At 31.1% G+C, this 22,505-nt stretch overlaps 1 protein-coding gene across 1 annotated transcript in view; it reads left to right on the top strand.

Annotated features, from left to right (window-relative positions):
* The first annotated feature begins 9,567 nt into the window (after nucleotides 1-9,567).
* LOC129938804 (mucin-2) overlaps nucleotides 9,568-22,505 on the top strand; it is a 38,826-nt gene continuing 25,888 nt past the window's right edge. The window contains exon 1 of the mRNA XM_056046572.1: nucleotides 9,568-10,498. Coding sequence (XP_055902547.1) covers nucleotides 10,024-10,498 — 475 coding nt within the window. The 5' untranslated portion in view covers nucleotides 9,568-10,023. The remainder of the gene's footprint in view (nucleotides 10,499-22,505) is intronic.

Genomic DNA, 22,505 nt, shown 5'->3' with positions numbered 1-22,505 from the left:
ATAATATAATAAACGCTGCTCCTCGAAATCAATAATTTTTGAATAAGTAAGTTCCAGCACAAAAACTGCACCAACAAGTGACACTTTAAGAATTGAAAGGCTTTTTCTTTCATGGAGTAACCGATCCCTAAGTGCCACAATTTTCTTATTAGAATAGCCTCCGATGTAAAACTGTGCCTTATTGCTGAAGATAACTTTTTGCTAAAAATCTGGATCATTTCGATGTATTTCAAGGACGTTTGCTGTTGATTGACCGGTTTAAGTTTGTATGTTAACCGAAATTTAGGATTTATAAAAAATACATTGTATAATGACGTTAGTTGAATGTATAATTCCAACGACTAGAATTGCGATTTAACACTATTGCCGGGCGACAAGGAGCTTCAGGACAAGCGACCTAAAAGTAATTTAACAATTTTGGCTGCAAAATTGTCAAAATCTTAACACTTATACTGCGTTTATGGAACATATTAGCTTTGTTTTTACTTATCAAATAATAAAACATGACAGCTAAAACAATACAGCTTGCCAAATAGCTATCAAAAAACAGGTCATTTAAAATAAAAAACCTCTAATTGAAAAACCCTTGAAGTAAAACAAAATTTATTTGTAGTCGATATTTAAGAGAGCTGTTGAGAATTTCATATTTGAAGACAAATTTATTCCGAGCGTTAATTCGATATTTTCCACTGATATCGTCCTGTATAATCATCATTAGATTTTAAGATATGGTTTTGAAAATTTTCCAAATTCTAAGTTTTTTTTATCTCCATCTTGAATTGGTTGCCCTGAATTTAAATCTCATCTCGTACATTTTCGATTAAATCAAGTTTTTTTTAAATATACCTCTCTGAAAATGAAAACAAGTTATAAGCTGTTTTTAAGACTTGGGTAAAATGCAACGTAATTCTTAAAAAAGTATTGTACGATGATTTTATAAAGTACACATGTTTAAGATTCTAGTTTCAGTTTAAATCATTTAAGTATTTCACTTAGTTTTCGTAATTCGTAATTATTTATGAGATGACTTATAGGTATTTATTTGAATCTATTTAAAGTTTTCTAGTTAATTTTTAGTGCTGTTTCCGAATCGCAAATCCGATATTAGCTCTGTGTTCTTAAACTCAGAAATATCCATTTTCACCATTATTTTGTATTATATTTTCAATACAGTACTTTAAGAACTTGATGTTATAACCTTGACACTATTACGTACTCGTAATAAGTCTTTTAGAACCGTTAAAAACCGTTTCAGCATAGATTCTTCTGTTAAGGTTCATGTCTGGTAGGCGAAAACTTGCAATTAATGAGGATTTCTTAAAAAAAAGAAACAAGATACAACATTTCTCAAAAAAATCTTAGTTTTTCATAATTTTTATTTGAAAATCGTTGTTTTTTTTAAATTATTTTTGTAGTGTAAAATTTTAATTTAAGCTTTAAAATATTTTTAGTATACAATTATTTATAGGCTTATACATATATTTTACATACATATTTACTTTTCAAGATAAAATTAAAAAAAAAATCTATCGGTTCGTTTTTGACGAACAAATTTGTAGGGAGACTACTGTTATTTTTCTTTAAAGTTTTAACTCATTTGACCCAATGGTTTGGGCTGTTGAGTGAGGACTGACAGATAGACAGATGAACGGAATTAGGGGATCCACTTTTTTCGATTTCTCTACCGTCGTAATGTCATGTTTGATCAAAAACTCGAGTTCAAACTCCTTTACGAATGCAATACCTGCCATAGTTCTTGTATGCAAAATATTATAGGTACAAATAAGGAACTCCAAGGGTTTTACCCTGAAATCGTTTATTTAAATTTTAAACGTGGCGTTTGCTGTGTGGCATGTAGCGCCGCCGTCCTGCTAAAACCACACCACATGTAAGAAATTAGTTATCATCATTATGTAGCGCTCGCTGTTGACGGTGACCGCCTCACTAACGTCGTTTTTAAAAAAGTACGGACAAATTACGCGCCGGCCCAAAATCCACGCCAAACATTAACAAATTTGCCCATATACGGCAGTTTTGCTTGTTAAGACAGCCATTCATCCAAAAATGTGCCTCATCATTAAAAATGATTTTTCCCCCAAAATTGGGGGAAAAAACGGTTGTCGATGGTCATGAACTTTGAGCTCTTGGGTGAGTTGGATCTTGTACGGGTGTAGGCCCAAATCCCGACGCAAATTTAGCCAAGGTAAAGTCTGCGAAAGCGGCGACATTCTAAGTTTTATATTTGAAGGTGTTTTTCAACCGTGTAACTTGCCATGATGATTTGGTATTAACAACTGAATAATAAACAAAAGGTTTGAGGGATGTCACCAAAACAAAATTGCCGCCAAGGGGCGCAAAAATCTTACCACCCCTTCCCCCCAATTGAAAATCGCCTTACTTTATGAATTTCGCATTTTCTGTGTTCGAAATGCGACAAATTTGCTTGTTTACATACCCGCCAAGATCAATAAGAGCTTCATCTGAAGAGATGTTTTTTTTTTTGGCAAAATCGGCATCTTCTCTAAGCGTTGTTAAAGCGTATACACAACCATATTTGTTCAGCGGAAGAATAAAACTAATTATCTGTAAAATCAGGCATAAGCTAAGTGTTTCCATTCACGAAATAACCTTTAGATTGATTTTGAAGCTGGATTTGAGCTGGAGCCATTAGAAACTTTAAAATGCGTATAGTTTAACTTGTTAACCAGTGTCATTCTAGTGCCTGAAGGTTTGGGCTCAGATTATTATGTGGAAAAATTAATGTCTTGAGAGTTATTAAGCAATATACAAAAAAATGTATACCTAAAACTTTTTTACACAAACAATCAATTTTTTTAAGAAACTCAACAAAAAAATCTATCTTCACTCCCTTTAAAAATTGTTGCTCCAATCCAAAGTAAAAAGACTTCTTGAGGAGTGTGAAGGGCGTATAAATAAAGTTCGCCTTCAAAATGTCACCTTTGTTAGACATTTTTTGAATCAAAGGTATGTTTTTTTGTTTAATTGACTAAAAACCCTTTTTTAAGAAGGTATTTTATAAAGCTCAATTTAAGCATTTAAAATATTGCAAAAATAATGTTGATATTTTCAATATAGACATGCTGGTATAAAAATGCTGGTATAAAAATTCAAATTCCTTTAAATCATGAGTAAGAACTCTGATTTTATTTTAAATCGTCAAAATACATCAATATGTAAATAAGGCGCCAGTTATAGCTATCATTGGTTTTCATCATTAAAAACTAAAATTGGAATTTTCTTGACAGGTCGTTTATAGCTGTCATTAAAATTTTCTGTCATTGAACAAAATTTCCTGATTGAAATACAACGAAAAACTTTTACTTACAGAAATCTGTCATTGAAATTGTGTGAAACTGGAACACAAATCATTGGAACGATTCGTTTCACTTTTGAACATAAAAGTATCAGCTGTTCAGGAAAATGAATTTCCGTCCGGAAAATAGAAATAAATTTTTAGAGAAAAACAAAAAATTCTTTGGGTGATTTCCGATCGATCAGTCTATAGTTTTCATTTCTAATCGAAGGAAAACATGGTCTAATATCGATTAAAAAATTGTCCCTAATCGATTTCAATAATAGCTAAAATTATATTATTATATCTTAAGCAAAAACAACACAATGTGATCTGTGGACTGTTAAACTATTTATAAAACCAAGAAAAACCTTTCTCGCTAATAATTAGGTATTTAAATAACTTTTGTATGAAAAAGTAGTGTCATGTCAAAAACATTTAAATTGCAAAATAATTTTAAATATAAAAATGACATACGAGTATACCTCTCTATATGTAAAAATACTCCATAACATAACTACATGACCGACCGACAGTGTGTGGTTGTGCAGTGCAGAACGTTTTTATATTCGTTTAAGTCGTTTATTACTTTAAACTTGAAAATAGGTTTTTAATCCCAATCGACTTCGCGTCGTTTACGTTCGGTCGATAGTTCGGTTTGTATTTTCCTTTCTATTTTAATTTATTCTGTTCTGGTTCTTCTTTCCAATGCTATTTATTATTTATTTTTAAGCCAAGTTTAATCAATATGCTTCAATTGAACGAAACAAAAAAACGACCGAACGAACTTACAACAACGAATGGAAATTACCGCCTTTCAGATAGTTTTTGTTGTTGTTGTTGTGTTACGTCTTAGCAGCACCATTCTTCTTATTACTCCCTTTATGCTTTGCTTATGTAAACATTAAGCTTTACTTCGTTGTCTTTGTTGTTGTGTATTTCATCGTACATTTATTCTGTGTTCTTGCTATTTTTCGAAATCGCAGCTTAAAATCAGAACAAAACGCGACAGACCAAAAAACAACAACAACACCAAAAAGAAGCCCACAAAAAGAAACATGATAAACATTTAAGACTAGCTTTGTGTGAGCTCAGTAAGAGGGCTGCGGCGGCGGCGGTGGGGTTGTGCCTTCGCCTTGTGCTTGTCTTTATTCTCTCTCTCTCTTTGTTAGTTTTTTTTTGTTGCATCTTGATTCTTAAGTGATTTTCTTTTAGTTGTAAGTTCACCATTCGCTTTTGCTGTTTACTTCGAAAGATTTAAACTTAAAAAGAAATAAAAAAGTCAGTGTAGGGCAAATTAGGTGTTGCCATGGTAATTTCGCAATCTTCAAAAATGAAGTTAGTACTGTTTAAAATATCTTTAACGGTAACCCAATGAAAAAATTTGTTGCAAGCTTAATTGTCCGAAGTAAATCAAAACTATGCCTATAGAAAGACATGGATCCCCATTCAAAATGAAGTTTAAAATTTGAAAAGGGGCTTAAGCCCCCAAAATCCATTCTTACAAATGTCTACTTGACTGACGCTTAGTTGTATGTTAACTAAATTGGTAGACTAGCAAAAAACCGTTTTTTACTACTTTAGGTTCAACACATGTAAAAAGTCAAGAACTCAAGCTGAAAATTGTTCATAGGCGTTAAATACTTAAGTAAATCATGGAAGCATAAACTGATGCCCAAGGAACAGTCATACACAGGGTTATCCATTTTGCAGTTTTAAAAGAAAACGTAAATAAAAAACTTGATCTGCTAAAATAAGTATTCAATAGTTTCTGGAGTCTTATACTTGAACGAGAAAAGGGAAAACAGCCTTGTTATGATTGGGAATGCGAAGCAGAAGCAAACAAAAAGTACAAAACGCTGTGTGAACAAAATCAAAAAGCATACTCTCTCAAACTAGTATTGAAACTAAAAGATGTTAATGATAGCATATCCTTCTGGAAGATCGTGAAGACAATAAATTGCACAACTCTTGGGCAGAATATAAAAGTTGATGCTTCTATGTTAGTAAACCATTTTGAAAACTCCTGAACAACAAACTCAATAAAAACGACCTTCACTTTGCGCTGCCATTTTTGGAAGTAGAAGAGCTAGATCACCAAATAACTGCACAAGATGTAAGCAGATTCATTTCCCGCTGCAACACTAACAAGGCTCCTGGGGAAGACAGTATTCCATATGAATTCTTCATAAATTCACCCGAAACTTTTCTAGAAGAGCTTACAAAGGCTTTTTTGGAAAGGCACCGGAAAGCGTCAACAAAAATATAATATTTCCTTTACTAAAGAAGGGTGACCCAAAAGATCGAAGCAATTACATAGGAATCTCGTTCCTCAATACAGTGACAAAAATACTTACTGGGATTATGTTGGAGAGACTGACGAACTGGATCCAAGACAAAGATCTACTCAGTGAGTTCCAAGTGGGTTTCCGAAAAGACTACTCACCCGTGGACAATATTTTCTCCCTTACTGGCATTGCGCAGTCGTTTCTGGATAGAGGAAAGAAACTTTACGCATTCTTCGTTGACTTTAAGGCTGCCTTCGACTCGATAGAAAAGCTCTTTTTTTTAAATTGAGTAACCTAGTTATGTCAACAAAAATGCTCATAGTATTGTAGAATCTGTATGAGGATAATCTTACGACGGTATGGGATGGAAACAATTTGTTTAGTTTGTATCAGACGAAAACAGGAGTCAAGCAGGGATGCCTTCTGAGCCCAATACTTTTCTCAATTTTTCTTGATGATCTCAAAGATCCCCTACCTGGTGATATTATGTTTGATGGTCTTGCAATAAAGATGCTACTATATGCTGATGAGCCCCAACATGATGCAGTTGATGATCAACAAACTACAGCAATATTGCTACTTATGAAATCTTCAACTCAATACGAGTACATCGAAAATCATGATTTTTCGCAACGGACGAGGATGATTTGCTGGAAACGAAAAATGGACTTGGTACAATGAAGATCTCGAAATAGTCAAGGAGTATAAATATCTTGGTGTACTCGTGACACCACAACTGTCTTTCAAAAAACTAAAAGAATCAAAACGAGCGATTAATAGTACCTGGAATGAAGTGTTAAGCAAGAGGAATATCCCTCCGAGCTCGAAGTATAAGATTTTTGATGCAGGTATGAGATCCAGACAGACGAATTTTGTATGATCGAAACCAAGTCATTTATAAATAAAACAAATAGAATAGGACCAAGGTGACTACCCTAGGGGAACCCAGAATTCACAACAAATTAACTTGAACACTCATTCCGAAATTTAACACTATAACGTGGAAATATGAGGAGATCCAGTTTATGACATAGTCGTTAAAACCTTGCTGTGATAGTTTTTATAGCAATGTTTTATGACACAATTTGTCAAAGGCCTTGCTGAAATCAGTAAAGATACAATCTTCTTGTTCACGTTTTTCAAAAACATATAAACAAAAGTACGTTAAGTGAAACAGATAACTAAGAGTTGAACGCTTTTTAACAAAACCATGCTTGTTATCACAGATAATTGAACTACAGTGAAAAGAAGGGACGCTACATACGATTGACTCAAACAGTTTAGGTATCCCAGATAAGTTAACAATAGGTCGGTAGTTCATTACTTCGTTTTAGGAACTTTTATGTATGCTGGTATTATGAAGGGAGGAACTCTTCCAGATAAATGAAAACAGCGAGTTACGACGTATTGAAAAGAACACAAAACGGTTCTGCTCAATACGCAACAAATTTATTTAAAATAGACGATGGTATACCGTCGGGACCAGAACTAAAACATTCGTCAAGTTATAGGATACTTTTAAGGACAGTATATTCACTTAACGAAATTGATAGATCTTAAGTGGGGGAAATTTATAACAGTGGTAGATGTGTTAGGAAAACTAATAGTATTATAATCTACAAAAGCATCTTTGAAGTAGTTTGCAAACATGTTCGCCGTTATTCTCGGCTCATAAGTATTTGATGTCGAATCAGTCATTAAGTTAGGGAACCAACATGTTTTCTTCTTACGATTAACGAATTTTTAACACACCCTACACAAAAAAGTCTTGGTGACCAGTTGATATTGCCACGACGAGAAATTTCAGGAAATGGCTCTTGCAATAATGCTATATTCGCTTCAGCTGTGGGTGGCATATGTCACTGTCTTGTTAAAACCACATATTCTCCAGGTCGTATTCTTTAATAGCAAGCAAAAAAATGGCGGTTATCATATGATCATAACTCTTGGAATTGACGGTGACAGTCGTTTTTGAAGAAGTTAGGGCCAATCACCCCTTCGGACCGAAGATCACTCCAAAAAGTGACTTTTTTTGGATGTAATGCCTCTCTTTAATAACTTGAAGATTCTCAGAACCCCAAATACGACAATTTTGGTTATTAACATACCCACCGACTAGCCGAGTGAGAAACGGGCTGAAGTTTTTTTCTCGAAAAATCGACGTTCTTCACCTATTTTTCAAGCACCCATTCGACGTATCTACGATGTAATGGCCAGCTAGCTTCAGTTGTTGTGTGAGCTGGACTAGAATGCAAAATACTCCAAATCGCGCTGTTCAAAACAACGAAACTAAACCTTCTATTGGATAACCATTTTAAAACATGTTTTGCAATAAACAAGGCTTTCATGTAAGCGGAAACGTTAACGTCAAACTTTCTGCAAACAGGCCTAAAAGTCTATCTTCAATCTACTTTTGAATAATTCTGTCAACTTCTATTCTAAAACCCCTGATCTTCAGAATTGTCAATTTGCATTAAAAGTTCAATTCTGTGATTACGTGAATTTCTTACCTTTTGAACTATTATTTCCACAATTTTGTTGGCTTCGTAGCAGAACTAACTATCAAAACCCTCAATAGTAACATTAATACCATTACTACAACTCGGCTCCACTATAAGCTTGCGAGCTTCTTAAGAAATCTGCTTTCAACATTTCCTCCCATATTCTTTCCCTTCTTCTGCTACATAAAAAAAAATAAACGAAATAAAATAATAATAATAATTCTTAACTCTTTTCAATACTCTCGCACACATTTGGCCTGATGTTCGACTTCGAATATCACGATTTAAAAACTTAATACGAGTACACGTCAAGACACAACCATTTCTATATTGAGCGCAAACGCTGCTGTGCCGACTTCAATTAGTTTACATTCACTAACAAGACGTTCGATAGTTTTGGTATATCTAAAACTTTGTTGTTTTTTTTTGTTTTTGTATGTTCTCAAGCCCCCATGAAGCCTCCCGACGACGCGACGGTGTATAAAACCCTCTCAAACCTTAAAGATGTGTGTTCAACACCACATTGCACTACCTATAATATTATAGAGTAAAAGTCAAAACCAATACAATAACAACCAACACCAGCTCCAAAACCTATACACTAACTCGCTAAGACTCCAAAACAGGCTTGCCAGATTCGGATATTTATCGGAAGTTGGGAAATCTTTTTTTTCAAAATTTCCAATAAAAAACATAGTATGACAGCCCAATCATATTTTTGCTTTAATTAGCTCAAATTTGCCCTTGAGCTATTTATCTTAAACTTTTTATAAGGAAATCGATAAATATGTTAATATTGCTACCAATGAACAATAAATGTAAATTTTACTTCCCTTTGCATTTTAACCAGGCTTTAAAAAGATCTTTTATTGAAATTTTGAGCTATCATTTGGACTACAAGTTTTTCGTTTCCATTCTGGGCTACACATTTTTTAAATTCAGCTATTGAGCTAGTTCAAGTCATGGCAACCCTGCTCCAAAAGTCTCACTTACGTTACAAGTCCCCAAGCTACCAAAGATACACACAAACGCAAAAAGACAACAAAAATAAGAAAAACAAACCGATCATCGTCGTCGTCATCGTGTCGTCGTTAGTCTTGGTCTTGGATCTTGGAAGTGGTCGTAGTCGGTAAATCGGTCGGTTGTTCATTTCAAGAGAACTTAAGTCTCTTCAGTTAATGTTTATACCTTCATTCGTTGAGCACGACTTTTCTGTTACTTAGACACGGGATTTTTCTTCTTATTGTGTTTTATTTTTCTGTGTGTTTTGGGTAACCAACGAAAAAAAAAAGAAAAATTATTGCCTTCGTGTGTTTTGGTCTCGAGTTTCCTTCTTCGATAATTACCAAAAACAATAAGAAAATCGTAAACTGCTAAGTGGGCAAAATAAAATCCGTCTTATTGAGTTTAAAGTTCTAAGCCCCTGAGTTTTTTTTTATATGTACAAAAATTGACAAAGTTTTGTTTCGTTAAGTTTTGCTTTTGCTACATGTAAACTTGGAGTTAACCTCGTTGTCGTCGCTTTCGTCGCTGTGCCCTTATCGAAATCGATCACAAGCTTAGATTTTGAAGAAGTTTTATTTTAAAACCTTTAATCCTTTAACAAAGTTTGTTCTGCAATATTTTGTGTGTGCTTAAGTTAGCAACAAATAAGATCGTGTAAGACAACGAAAATCAGTGTAATTATAAATTAAGTTCACTTTTTATTCGAGGTTATTAGTTAATCGATCACTTGCATGATTAAAGTCTCTTAGTGTGAACGTAGGTTTATGACTTGTTTCATATTTACTCAAGAAAATGAAAGTAATGAAATAAGTGTGCGAAAATATTTCAAAAACAAGTGGGTGTTTTTTCTTCTATGTTGATATTAAAATTTGATAGATAAAAATAAAACAAAAAAGTGTGTGTTACCCCTTAAACTATGGAATACCTTCGTATATTAAATGCCTTCGAACAAACCTACTACAATCGGATTAAAGAAATCGAAAGGGTTGCAGCCGCCGCTGCGGGCTCTAACCATCGACTTAGGAGTATGACCACCAGCAATAGCAGCCCCATGAGCAGCAGTGGAAGCAGCAGCAGTAGTTCCAGCAGCAGCAGCAGTAGCAGCAACAGCAGTCCGCCGAATCATAACATGACAATAAATAATCCCTATCATTACCAACATCTTCAACACCCGCATCATCATCCGGCCAATCGTTCCCATTTAAATGGTCACCATCATAGCAATGCAACAAATGTCGCAAATAGTTTACTCTGGCAGCCTTGGAGGGATTTCACATCGTCAGCAGCGGTTGCAGCTGCTGCAGCAGCCCATCATCATTTTTACCAACAGCATCAGCATCATCACCAGCAAATTCAACAACAACAACAGCAACAGCAGAGTTTGCAAAAAGGTTCGTTTAGTTTCTAGAATAATTCCAATGTCTCCGAATTCAAATCAGTTTTGAGAATAAAATACAAATTTAACCTAATTTATGAAAGACAAGGTTAATTAACTCAATGATTTGTGCTATTTTGGCTTTCTAAAGTTCTGCCAAGCTCGAAAGGAAACGATTACGATTTAGGGGTGATTTTAGAATTCAAAATTTTTATTATCTTCAATCGTATATGGACGGATATTTTTATATTCTTTTAAATAATTCATGCAAATGAGAAACAAGTTTGACAAGTTAAATTGGCGGTTATTAGGTAAAACCGTTCAATAAATTCGTTATTCGAGGCTGGCACGATGATTGCTATAAAGATTGAATGGAAATTTCTGACAAATTTCGTATACCTACTTATTTGGAAAGAATATAAATGGTGTTTGCTAATTAATTTACAAACTTTAAGAACTTTCAAATAATCATAAACATGTTAAAGCATTATAAGTTAGACAAATAAAATGAACAATGCAATTTGACTTTTGACCATTTCGAAATTGATTTGTTGTAACATAAACTACTTTTAAACTTTAATCAATGTGATTTTGTGATTCAATATTTCTAACAATATACCGTCGGTTAAGAATATGACTATTCTTTCGTTTTTCGCCAAAATAATTCTTTTACTTTTTCACATTATTTTTGGAGCAAAATTTCGTACAAAATAGTTTCTTAAACTTCATCCCTAGTTCCTATTTTTGTTAAAGCTTAAACCAAGTTTTGTCAAATGTTTTCGTTTAATTCATGAATCGAACAGTGCTACTGATTGTATTTGTTCGTCATCCAAACTCTTTAAATGGTCAGGAAATGAAGATCTCTGGATTTAAATCCGTCCCGTCTGAAACCATTCAAAATAGAGTTTCCACAACAGTAACTTTTAATAAAACGGAGAAGTCTAATTCTCTGAAATGTTTAATTCCTGCCTATTTCAACCTATTTCTAAAATATAATCTTGACGCAAAGACTTCAAAGTATTGATTTTTGTTTAGATTTCTTGAATAGTTCTTCTCAAATATAAATGAAAATTCATAAATTCGCAAATTTAGTTGGGAAAGAATGAATTTCAAAGCATTTAAGATTTCAAGACGGATTCTCTGAACTCATTTTGACATTTCATAATTTTAATCGTTCTAACTACTTATTTTTAAGAAATTTCAAAATACCTGCCGCATTTATATGTCTTATTTTCTAATTTATAATATCTAACGAAAATGAGCTGAGCCGGTCCAACAGAGTTTAATGGAATCAAGTTTTCAATTATTAAATTCATTCATGTGACATTTAAGTATCGTCAAAATAATTTCGTGAATCGAACAGTGCTTTTTTATTTGTCTGCTCAGGGAAATATAAGTTCCTAAGTTTGGCAGTACACAGAAAAAGACTGTTTAACAAAAATTGAGACATTCTGCAAGTTATCTTCTTCATAAAACTGAATTATCTGCAATTTTAAAATTTTTCAAAACCTGCCCATTTGAACCGATTTTTTAAATTAAATTTTAAAGGTTCATGATTTGACAGATATATGAGACGTCAAAGTAAATCGCCTTAAAAAAGTTCATAGCTATAAGTTCACATATTTATGTGACATTTATGGCTGAATCACATACACGCTTTAGCTTCGGGTTCACCTGACGTTTACGAGTTCAGCCATAGGAATTAAATGCATGCTATCACAATGGAGCTTCGACCTCACGTTTCGTTTGACAATCGTAAGGAAAAGAACGTAATGTGACTCCAAACGGAAGCTCTAGTTCAATTAGCTGAACATTTGCTTTTTCTGACAGCTCAACAGCTTTAAAAAAATGTCAACAACACAAAATATTTGCTCTTTGGAGGGATGAAAAAGTAGAAATGTCATTCAAAGCAACCTTAAAGCAGGCCCACCGTAACGCAGACGAAGTCGAAGCTGAAGTGTGTTTGTGATTCAGCTATTAAGTTCTGTCATCAATATATCGATAATTTTGTTAAAATCTGTGAATTTAACAGTGTTTCTTTTTGCAAGAAAATGAAGATATGTCACAATTGGATCTGTAGAAAAATGTCTTTTAAAAAAACCTTCATGAAAATGCGATGGCTATAGTTCTGCTTAAATTTATTTTTAAAATTGACCTATGACAGATAAACTAGACTGTATTGTTAAATTGACATTTCTTCCCAAATGACAACGGAAATTTGCAGAAACGTAGTTTTCCTAAGTAAAGAATTGATTCTTAAATTCATCACTTCATGTCACTCCAACAGATTTTTTTAAGAAATTTAAAAAATTCTGCTATTTTTAATTATCAATCGGAAGTGACAATTATAAGCCATCAAAATGGATTGCCACAGGAAAGTCAAATGTGAACAGAGTGTTAGGTTCTTATTTTAAAATATGTGACATTTAAATGTCAATATAATAATTTCGTTAGTTCGTGAATTGAACAGAGCTAAATTTTGTCTTTGTTTGTTAAGGAACATACAAAATTCTGAAACTGGGCAATATAAAACTAAAGAATAAAAACTGTATGCAATTTTACTCAAGGGGTTCTGTTCATGAACCAATGAAAACTAAAAAAATAATTTTGTAGATTCCGCATCTTGTTCGATGGTGTTGCTAAATAAACAAACAAATTTTACAAGGATGTTTGGAATAATTATGATTTAAGATGTTTTACTGTGACAAAAACAGGTCCTAAGATCACTGATTTCTTACGTTTATTACTGAACCTGTCTATTTGAGTCCATTTTTAAAATAAAATGTTTATATTGTCAACTTGACAGATAGGCACTATTAAAATATGTGTAATATTTCTCCCAAATATCAATGTTCGTTGAATAAATTGTCAAAACAGTGACCAGAAAATCATCTAAAATTTGTAATTTGACATATAGTTTGACATTCTATATTGTCTGTAAAACAATAAATTCACTTAACCAGAACGTCAAATAACTTGTCATCTTTAACACAACAGTTTTAGAATTGTGATTATTATTTGCTCTTCCCAACCCTTAAATAAGTGGATGTGGTCAAGTCGGTTGATCGAAAGTATAACGGAAAAAAGTCTGACGCAGTTTTGATACACGTGGATCCATATTTTGGAACAAAATTGACCAACTGACGTCATTCATGAGGTCTTTAACGTTACTCATATTTAAATATTTTGTCGGTATTTTTACTGACGTCAATAAATTATTGAGGTTTCACAATCCACTTTAAATCAAAGCTTAAATATATTCTAACTAGTTTTCAGTCTCTTGACCACAAATATAAAATGGACATTATTTGTTTTATATTATATTCATTAGCAACTTAAAGGGACTATGACTTCCTCTTATAAGCATATGATTAAAATATTTTTCTGGCTTTGAAAGTTGAATAATACCGAATTAATTTAAATAATTTTAAAAAAAGTTGTTAATTATTATTTTTCGATCAATTTAGTCTAATTTTTGTACTTGAGGGCCACTCCTAGTAGAGTGTTGAATTGACATTTCGAAGTAATATATGAATCAAAAAAGTCATTCATTTAAGTAAGTGACAAGTGAACTCTGATTTTAACGAACCTTTCGTTATTTTTAGGAATCGTAAAAATTGGTTTAATTTGATGATTAAACTCTGTCAAAATGTCGAAAAACCGAACGAAAAGTTATCAGAAGTTATCGTCAAAACAAAAAGTAACCATAATAGATTCAAGTAACTTAAACAAATTTGACATTTGCCTAAGCTCGAGCCTTTTGAATGGCTCTTGCGTAATTGCGCTAAAGTTAGCTAAATTTAACGAAACTGAGCACAACGTCTATTATGGTTAGAGACATACAAGGCTGCGTATTGATTCGTTTCTTTAAGCTGGCTTAAGCTCGGTTAAGTCTATTATAGTTGGGCCTTAAGTTAAACAAGAATTCTGCAATGGCAATCAGGGAATAAATCACAAACGTCAATAAAAATCAAAGTTTGACAGTAGATACTGTCCCTACAAAATGCCCTGTCAATATTATCGAACATCAGAACATCTGCAATTACAACTTAGAATTTATTGAAAAGGTCGGAGTTTACTTTGAATTCATCAGAATTTGGATTATTTCACATTGAAAAACTGTGCCTTAAGTAAGCTTCCGACTATTTAAGTTTTGCCTTGACTTTTATATTTTAAACACACAAATAAAAATCACGCCTGTCAATCCATCATCATTCAAACTAAAGACTGAACCTCTGGCATGACATAATCATACCATAAAATTCCAGTTAAATAAAAATTCTTTTAAACAAATAAAATATAAACCCATCATTATAAGTACTTTGCTGTTATGGTTATATGAGTATTGCTATTGTGAATTTTAAAAGTCGCCACAATGTCTATTCTGACTCAATGCCAATGTCGATTTCGGACGTTGCGTTGTTTCTTTGTTGGTTTATCCAAAAGCATTTATAATCTTTTTGCTAAATAACCACGCGGTTGATTATTATTTTATTTCTTTATATTACTCACAGTTCAATATATGAATGTACATATTTATCTACTCGTTTCCGTTTTTAAAAAATTGTTCTTTTTTTTCAAACCTAAATATGTGTTTTTATTTATTTTTTAAACGTAAGCACGTCTCATATAATATGTAGGTTCTCTAGATACATTAGGGTGGTCCTTATATAAATTTTTTTAAATTAATGTGCTGTCAGAAAACTTTGGAATTTCGAATTAATTTAAAGTTGAGTCAACTAAGTTCAAAATAAATTCCATGAGGACAAAATATTAAACGCTCTTTTGATGTTTTTTCGAAGGAAGAAATTGGAGACTTATATGCATTTTGGAGAATAGACAAACAAAATGTTCTAAGAATAATATTGTTGCTCATGCAGTTATTAAATTTAAAAAAAATAATAAACTCATCTTTCAACCGTTAACCTAGAGAATTACTAAATCAAATATAGAATCGATATTCATATATAATTTTCTGACTCAATTGTGACAACTCAATCAACAATGAAATTAAATTCAAAATGGAAAATAAATTAAAAAGCAAACAGGTCTGCTAAAATAATAGCAAAACAACAAAATAGAATAAAAACAATATAAAACCTATGCAAACTTTTGCGTTCAATATTGACACTTCGATGTACGTTTATACGAGTATAATATTGTTTGAAAAGGTTGTTTTGGATAAAATTAGAGTTTATTTTTATTTACATTTGTATGTTTTTTTTTCTTCAATTAATAAGGCTTCTATATTTATTAAAAATGTTAAAACATTTGCACAGATCTAGATCAAACTTTTATTTTAGAATTCTTGGAATTACTTGAAAGAAATATTTGGGTTGGTTTTTTGGGATCAATTCACTACTGTGAAAAACGGGTGGATGTATTCAAAATCATATTAATTGGGGATTCAACAAAATGAGACCCACGTTGCTAGATTTAGAATAAGTGAATCTTGTTTCTAATAGAATTCTTAAGTTTTAAATAGTCCAATTTCCTATAAATTCCAACTACAAGCTTTGTTAATAAAAGATTTAATTTTATAAATTTAAAATAAGATGCGACCCACACTGGTAACTTCTCATCCCGTCCGTCAATTTCTCTTCCTTAAAAGTAGGTTTTAGTGTTTTGTTAAAAAAAATGTCAGTTAAATTATACTTAAATATATTTTTCATGTAAGAAAATAGTTTAGTTTAAAAATTTAGTTTTGTGAACGAGATTTTTAGTCGAACAAATTTTTACCAATTTTAGTAGCATTTCTTAAATTTTTACAAATTGGATGAATGAAATTAATTTGAGAGATATCAAGACCCGAACATGAATTTTTACCAAATTCGACTATTTTGTAGATTTTATTTTTTATGAAAAAACGGAATGTTGGATTTTTATAAAACAAAATGCTGAAAATACAAAACAATATTTTGAATGAAGTAAAAAAAGTTTGAAGAAAATATTTTTTATTTTTGAAAAGCTATTTAAATCGAAATTAAATTTAAACCAAGTTTTAGTAATATTTTTCTTTAGGTTTTTATTTTTTGTAAAAAAAAACTGTTAATTTAACTTTCTCAAAATTTTACTGAATGTTGACAACAATACATTTTTAAAAACAAAAATTGTTTAAAGACAATATCTCTATGTTTTCAAAAGATATTTGAGTCGAAAATCAATTTTTACTAATTTTTAGAAATGCTTTTTTAAGTTTTTTATTTTTTGTTAAGAAACTTTGAATTCGATTTTTCAAAAAATTTTATCGAATATACAAAACAATATTTCTCAAAAAAAAATTAGATTTAAGACAAAATCTTAAAGTTTTGAAAAGATATTTAAGTCGATACTTTAGTTAATTATTTACCAAAAAAGGTTTTTAATTTTTTGTAAGAAAATTGTCAATACTTTTTTGTCGAAATTTACCAGAATGTTGAAAACAATATTTTTTATAAGTATAAATTAATTGAAAGCCAATGTCTCAAAGTTTTTTAAAGATATTTGAGTTCAAATTCAATTTTTATCAACTTTTATTAATTTGTTTTTTAGGTTTTTAGTTTTTTGTAAGAAAAAAATGTCAATTCGATTTGTCTCGAAATTTTACTGAATGTTAAAAACAATACTTTATATAAGTTAAAATAAGCTTGAAGCCATAATCTTTTGAAAATTTATTTAAATCGAAATTCAATTTTTACCAACTTTGAGCAATGTTTTTTTTAATTTTTTTTATTTTTTATAAAAAAATGTCAATTCGACTTTTCTTAAAATGTTTGCAAATGTTAAAAACGTTGTTTTTCATTGCACAAAATTGTTTTTGAAAAAAAATCATTTTTTGTTCGTAATTTTTTTTTCAGTTTATTTAATTTAAAAAAAAAATAATTGTAATTTTTTCCAAAAATATATTTCTTTGGTATCACGTTACAATATATAATATAAAATTTAATTTGTTTTTGGTATCACGTTTCAATATATAATATAAAATTTAATTTGTTTTTGGTTCTAGAGATATTTAGGGTTAACCAAAATGTTCACCTTTTTTTAAACTGCTATATGAAAAAAAAACACCTACGCAATTTTCTTGAGTGCCCTTTCTGCATTTTTATCCGTATAACAAAATTTATTTGAAATAGATATCTTTACTGGTTCTTGAACTATGGACGACGTCAAAAACGTCGCGAACGTACGTACACACGCACGTATAGACATCCTTATAAAAATCTTTTATTTCGACTCTAGGGACCTTGAAACGTCGGAAAATGTCAACATTTTCAATTTGTCAAATCGGACCTATTACAATAACTTCTTACCTTCTAAGTGGCCCAATAGAAACAAAATATTTTGAAGGTGCTAAACCACTATTGTGAATATCCCTTCGAGAAATAACACTGTTAAAAGCTTTTATTCACCATTTTTGTAGTGAATTTAGACAACAATTTCAAAAGTAACAACTGTTCAAAAAGTTGGCAAAGTTAAATCGCGTATTGGATGTAGTTCCTTCAAAATCACACTCAGTCATAAAACACACAAAGTATTTTTTAGTTTTCTTTAAAAACTTTTTTAAACCCGAAATGGGTTCACGCTTAACATTCAAGGTATTCGTTTGAGACTTAAGTTTTTTCACAATCAAAATTTGTATCGATACCAAATAAATTCAAACTTAAAGTTTAGTTTTAAACGTACTACAGATGTCAACAAAATGAAGTATTAAATTTTATTGAAAATTGAATATTTGAAAAAGAATCGTCTTTGAATTTGATTGTCTCTTTTTTCTTGTTTGAAAGAAGTTTTGTTCTAATTTTATGAAATATCCTTTAATTAGTTAAAAAAAAACAAATTTGGATGGAAACTTCGATTTATTATAAAAGAAACACATTTGCCCATGTTCTGCATTTCACTTATTGTGAATACACTTTCCGAAAGTGAATTTGGGTGTTCCAAAATTCGTTATCGTGAATTGGGTTTTCGAGCATGCAAATGGATGTTTTGTATTTCGGTTTGTTGCATTTTTTGAACGCAATCAAATCACATTTTTTATTTCTGTGAATTGATCTTTGATAGCTTCCTTCTGCTAGGAATCGGGGGGTTGCAGCAAGTTTTTGAATTGAAGGAATTGATGAAGGTATTATAAACGGTCTTATATCGCATAAAAGATATAAAAAAAAGCGTCTTTGCTTAATCTAAAATATCTTTATTTAGCAGAACAATTCAACATAATTTTCATACACTTACATTGTGTCAGGTAAATCCAATATATTTGATTTGTCTCGCAAAATTCATCTTCTTATTTTTTCTCATGAATTCATCTTCCATTTTTCAGTGAAAATTGCAAATAATTTTGCATTCATCTTCAAAGCAGCAACAATTTTACTTCAGAAACAAAATAAAAATGGATGTTCCTTCAGTTCTGACAGTTCGAAGCAATTTCGAAATCGATCTAATTGAAAAACATGTAATTTCATTTCACGTGAAATTGAAAATTGAATTCAATTCACTTTCGATCGAAATTCGAAACATGGGCGATTGACACACTAACTTCAGCAGCAACAAAAACTTCTATTTCAAAAGTAATGTGCAATAGATTACAGTCAACAGCGTTTTTACAGCAGCAACCAAAATAAATATACGACACAAAACGATGGATGTCACATTCTGAATTGAGTTTTGCTAACCCTGAAAAATGTTGTCTAAAAAGTTGGTAGCATTTGTACAGCGACATTAAATTAAGGGTTTAGGTCTAATGTTTATGCCGATATTTCTGTGTCATGTTATGTATTCAAAGTCATTTAAAAACAATGGTCTTTAAAAATGTGAAAAATGTCAAGCAATTTCTCGCTTTATTAATTTGTTTTAATATTTCGTGACAAACAGTTTTCACAGTTGAAAGAAAGTCGCTTTTTTACATTTGGTTGAGCACTGAATGTTTCTTTCATTTAATTTTAAATGGCTACTAGTTTTCGAGAGCTGTTATCTAAGACTTGTGACTTTCCAAAAAACAAAATAATGAGAAAAATTAAGTTTTGGATACTGAATTTCCATCAATACAGTGCAACTGAACACGTCTAAACAGTGACTATTTCCCAAAAAAAAAAAACACAACAAACAGGCCTAAATCTGTAGAACTGACGTCAATTTAGGCTAAGTGCGTTTAAGTCTTTGAAACGTCAAATAATACCATTTAGATTTCTTAAAGGATCAGTCGAGTGCCATTCAATATATGTTTGCGTACGACGAATTAATAATTAATTAATTAATAATTAATTAATTAATAATTAATTCTTCCGTTCCACGCATCGTCAAGCGAGGGTTGGACTTCCAGCACCTCCTTACACTGCAATCAGCACAATAAACGTCTTATGGGAGATGTTTCCCGGCCGTTCAGTTTACATTTTGGATATGTATGGGTCCCCTAGATCACCTGACTTGACGGTGTGCGACTTTTCTTTTTGGGGTTATCTGAAGTCACGTGCTTACGAGTCAAAACCACGAACTTGAGGATGCAAGTTGCTTCAACGCGCTTCCTCAAATTTGTTGGACCGACCGGCGTTCTTCGTGCTACGAACAAGATGGACATCATATGCTCGATGCTTTTTTTAAAACTTAAAATGGCACTTATTTGTGTATGATAAAATATTAATAAAATAATTGCACGTCTAAAACATCATGAGTTACATCTATATCTTGTTGTCCATATTCCCGAGAACTATTCTATATATGGTACATTTCGACAAAATGCAAGTAACTTCCGTTTATAAGCCTTACTTCTTAAGTGAATGTAACTGACCTTTAGCTTGAAAGCTAGTTCTATTAATATTTTTCTAAACTTTATTAAAACTAGATTAACCTTTATTAATAAATATTTATAGAATACAAATTTAAATAAATAGTTTAATATTTATATTTTGCCCTTCATTCACCGCACTTTTGCCTTCGTCAAAAATTCTTTAAAAAATTCTTTTTAGGAAAAAAATAACCGGCTAAACAAAAAAATCTATAAATATAATCTTACACCTTTTATCGGCACCGTAACAAGACTTAAAATAAAATAAACACACAACAAAAACCTTCGTAACTATTTAATTAATTCCATAACCCAACGTTTTTTTTTTTTATTCTCTCGGTGAGTAAAACAAAATTAAAAAATAATAACTTGCAAAATAGCCGTAGCCGAGGTATAACAAAAAATTAAAAATGGCATATGCTTTAAGCAGTAAGCGGTTTGTTAACATTAAATTTGCATAATTTAAAAATTACAATTATTTGACTGTGAAGTTAAAAAAAGATTTAAAAAAAAATAATAATATTTGTGCCCGGTTTGGCCAAAAAATGCAGATGTGAAAACTCTAAGGGGGGAGGTAGATTTTGATGGAGTGGCAAACTTGATTTAATTCGTTTTATAGTACTGCCAAACAACCATAATAATAATTATGCACAACACAATTTTTATACCTATACTTCTTTTCAATGACACTTCTTTTTCTTGAATTGAAATTCAACTTTGTTTTATTTTATTTTCTATTTTTAGTGTGTTTTTATGAGATGTTAATTTGTGGTGAGAAATAATCTTTTTTTTTTGCTGTTTTAAGTTTCTTTTTCTTTTGTAGGTTGAAAATTTAATAAAATAAAATATGTTTAACTGTTTTGAATTGCAAAGTACCTTTATCAAAAGATTTTTATTTTTTTTTTCGTTTGATAAATTTTAAATGAGAAACGGAAATATGGCGCCATTATTGTGAATGAATATGTTTGACCTGTCAGTTTGTGTATAGATTATATGACATGTATTTTATAAACAAATAAGATTTATGATTTTTTAATTAGTTTATGACATATGAGTAGGTCGTGTCATTGTCATTTTATTGATTTGATGCAAAATAATGAATTAATGATAAACTGTAATTTATACAATATGTCAAAATGATTGTTGCTTAAGTTTGGTTTGAAAAAGAAGGGTGTTGTCATTCGTGATGTTGATGTGGTTTAAGAAAATAAAATTCCTAAATAATTTGCTTCCCTAGTTTGACAGCTTTATTTTGTTGTAAAACCCTCCTCCCCCCCCCCCAAATTTTCACTTTCTTATTTAACTTTAAAAAATGTTTTTCTAGAACTTTTGTTTTGCTAAAACCCTTAACACTTGGATCTTTATTTTGTATATACAATATATCTGTCAGAAAAGAACTGACATATTGCCGCCATTTGCAAAAATTATGTCAGAGAATGTTAGTTTTAAAAATGGCGGCAGATAATGGTTAAATCAGACCACAATATAAACAGACCTAATCTAATTTTATTTTCCATGCAAAGCAACATTGAAATTGTTAATAGTGATGTTGAAGTGGTTTTAGAAACCAAATTTTGTTCATTTAATCAAAACTTTAAACTAAAGAAAACCTTAAACTTTAATATATTTGTTTTGTATTTAACTGTTTATTTACAAAAATGTCAAAATACAACTGACATCTGCCGCCATATGCAACAATTACATATACCTGAATGTTAGTGTTAAGAAATTTAATCATATGACGCCATTTACCAGAGATTGTCAATGTTAGATCACAGTACAAACAAACATACCAAAATGTCAATTTTTGTTTTTTGTGTAGGTGTATATAGAAACTAAATTTTCCAAATTAAGTTTCTTCTTTGCCTTGACAGGATTATTTAATTTATTCATATAAATGTTAACTTTACGAAAGTGTCAAAATAGAGCTGACATCTGCTGCCATATGCAAAAATCATACTAGAAAGTTAGTGTTTAAAAATTAAATGCTAAAGTCAGATCACAATAAAAACGAACATACCTAAATGTCAAATTTTATTTTCCATACAACAGCGATATTGTCAACCTTCATATTTGGTACTTAGCTAGTTACTCCACAAAAGAGGCAAAATAGAACTGACATCTACTGCCATATGCAAAAATTGTACCAGAAAGTTAGTGTTAAAAAATTGAATGTTAAAATCAGATCACAATAAAAACAAACATACCTAAATGTCAAATTCTATTTTCCGTGCAAAGTCAGTGAATACATTTTGGAGACTTT

Source organism: Eupeodes corollae, chromosome 1 (genome assembly GCF_945859685.1).
Source record: "Eupeodes corollae chromosome 1, idEupCoro1.1, whole genome shotgun sequence".
NCBI lineage: Eukaryota > Metazoa > Arthropoda > Insecta > Diptera > Syrphidae > Eupeodes > Eupeodes corollae.
The sequence above is the reverse complement of the archived record's forward strand: the minus strand, read 5'-3'. Positions and strand labels throughout refer to the sequence as shown.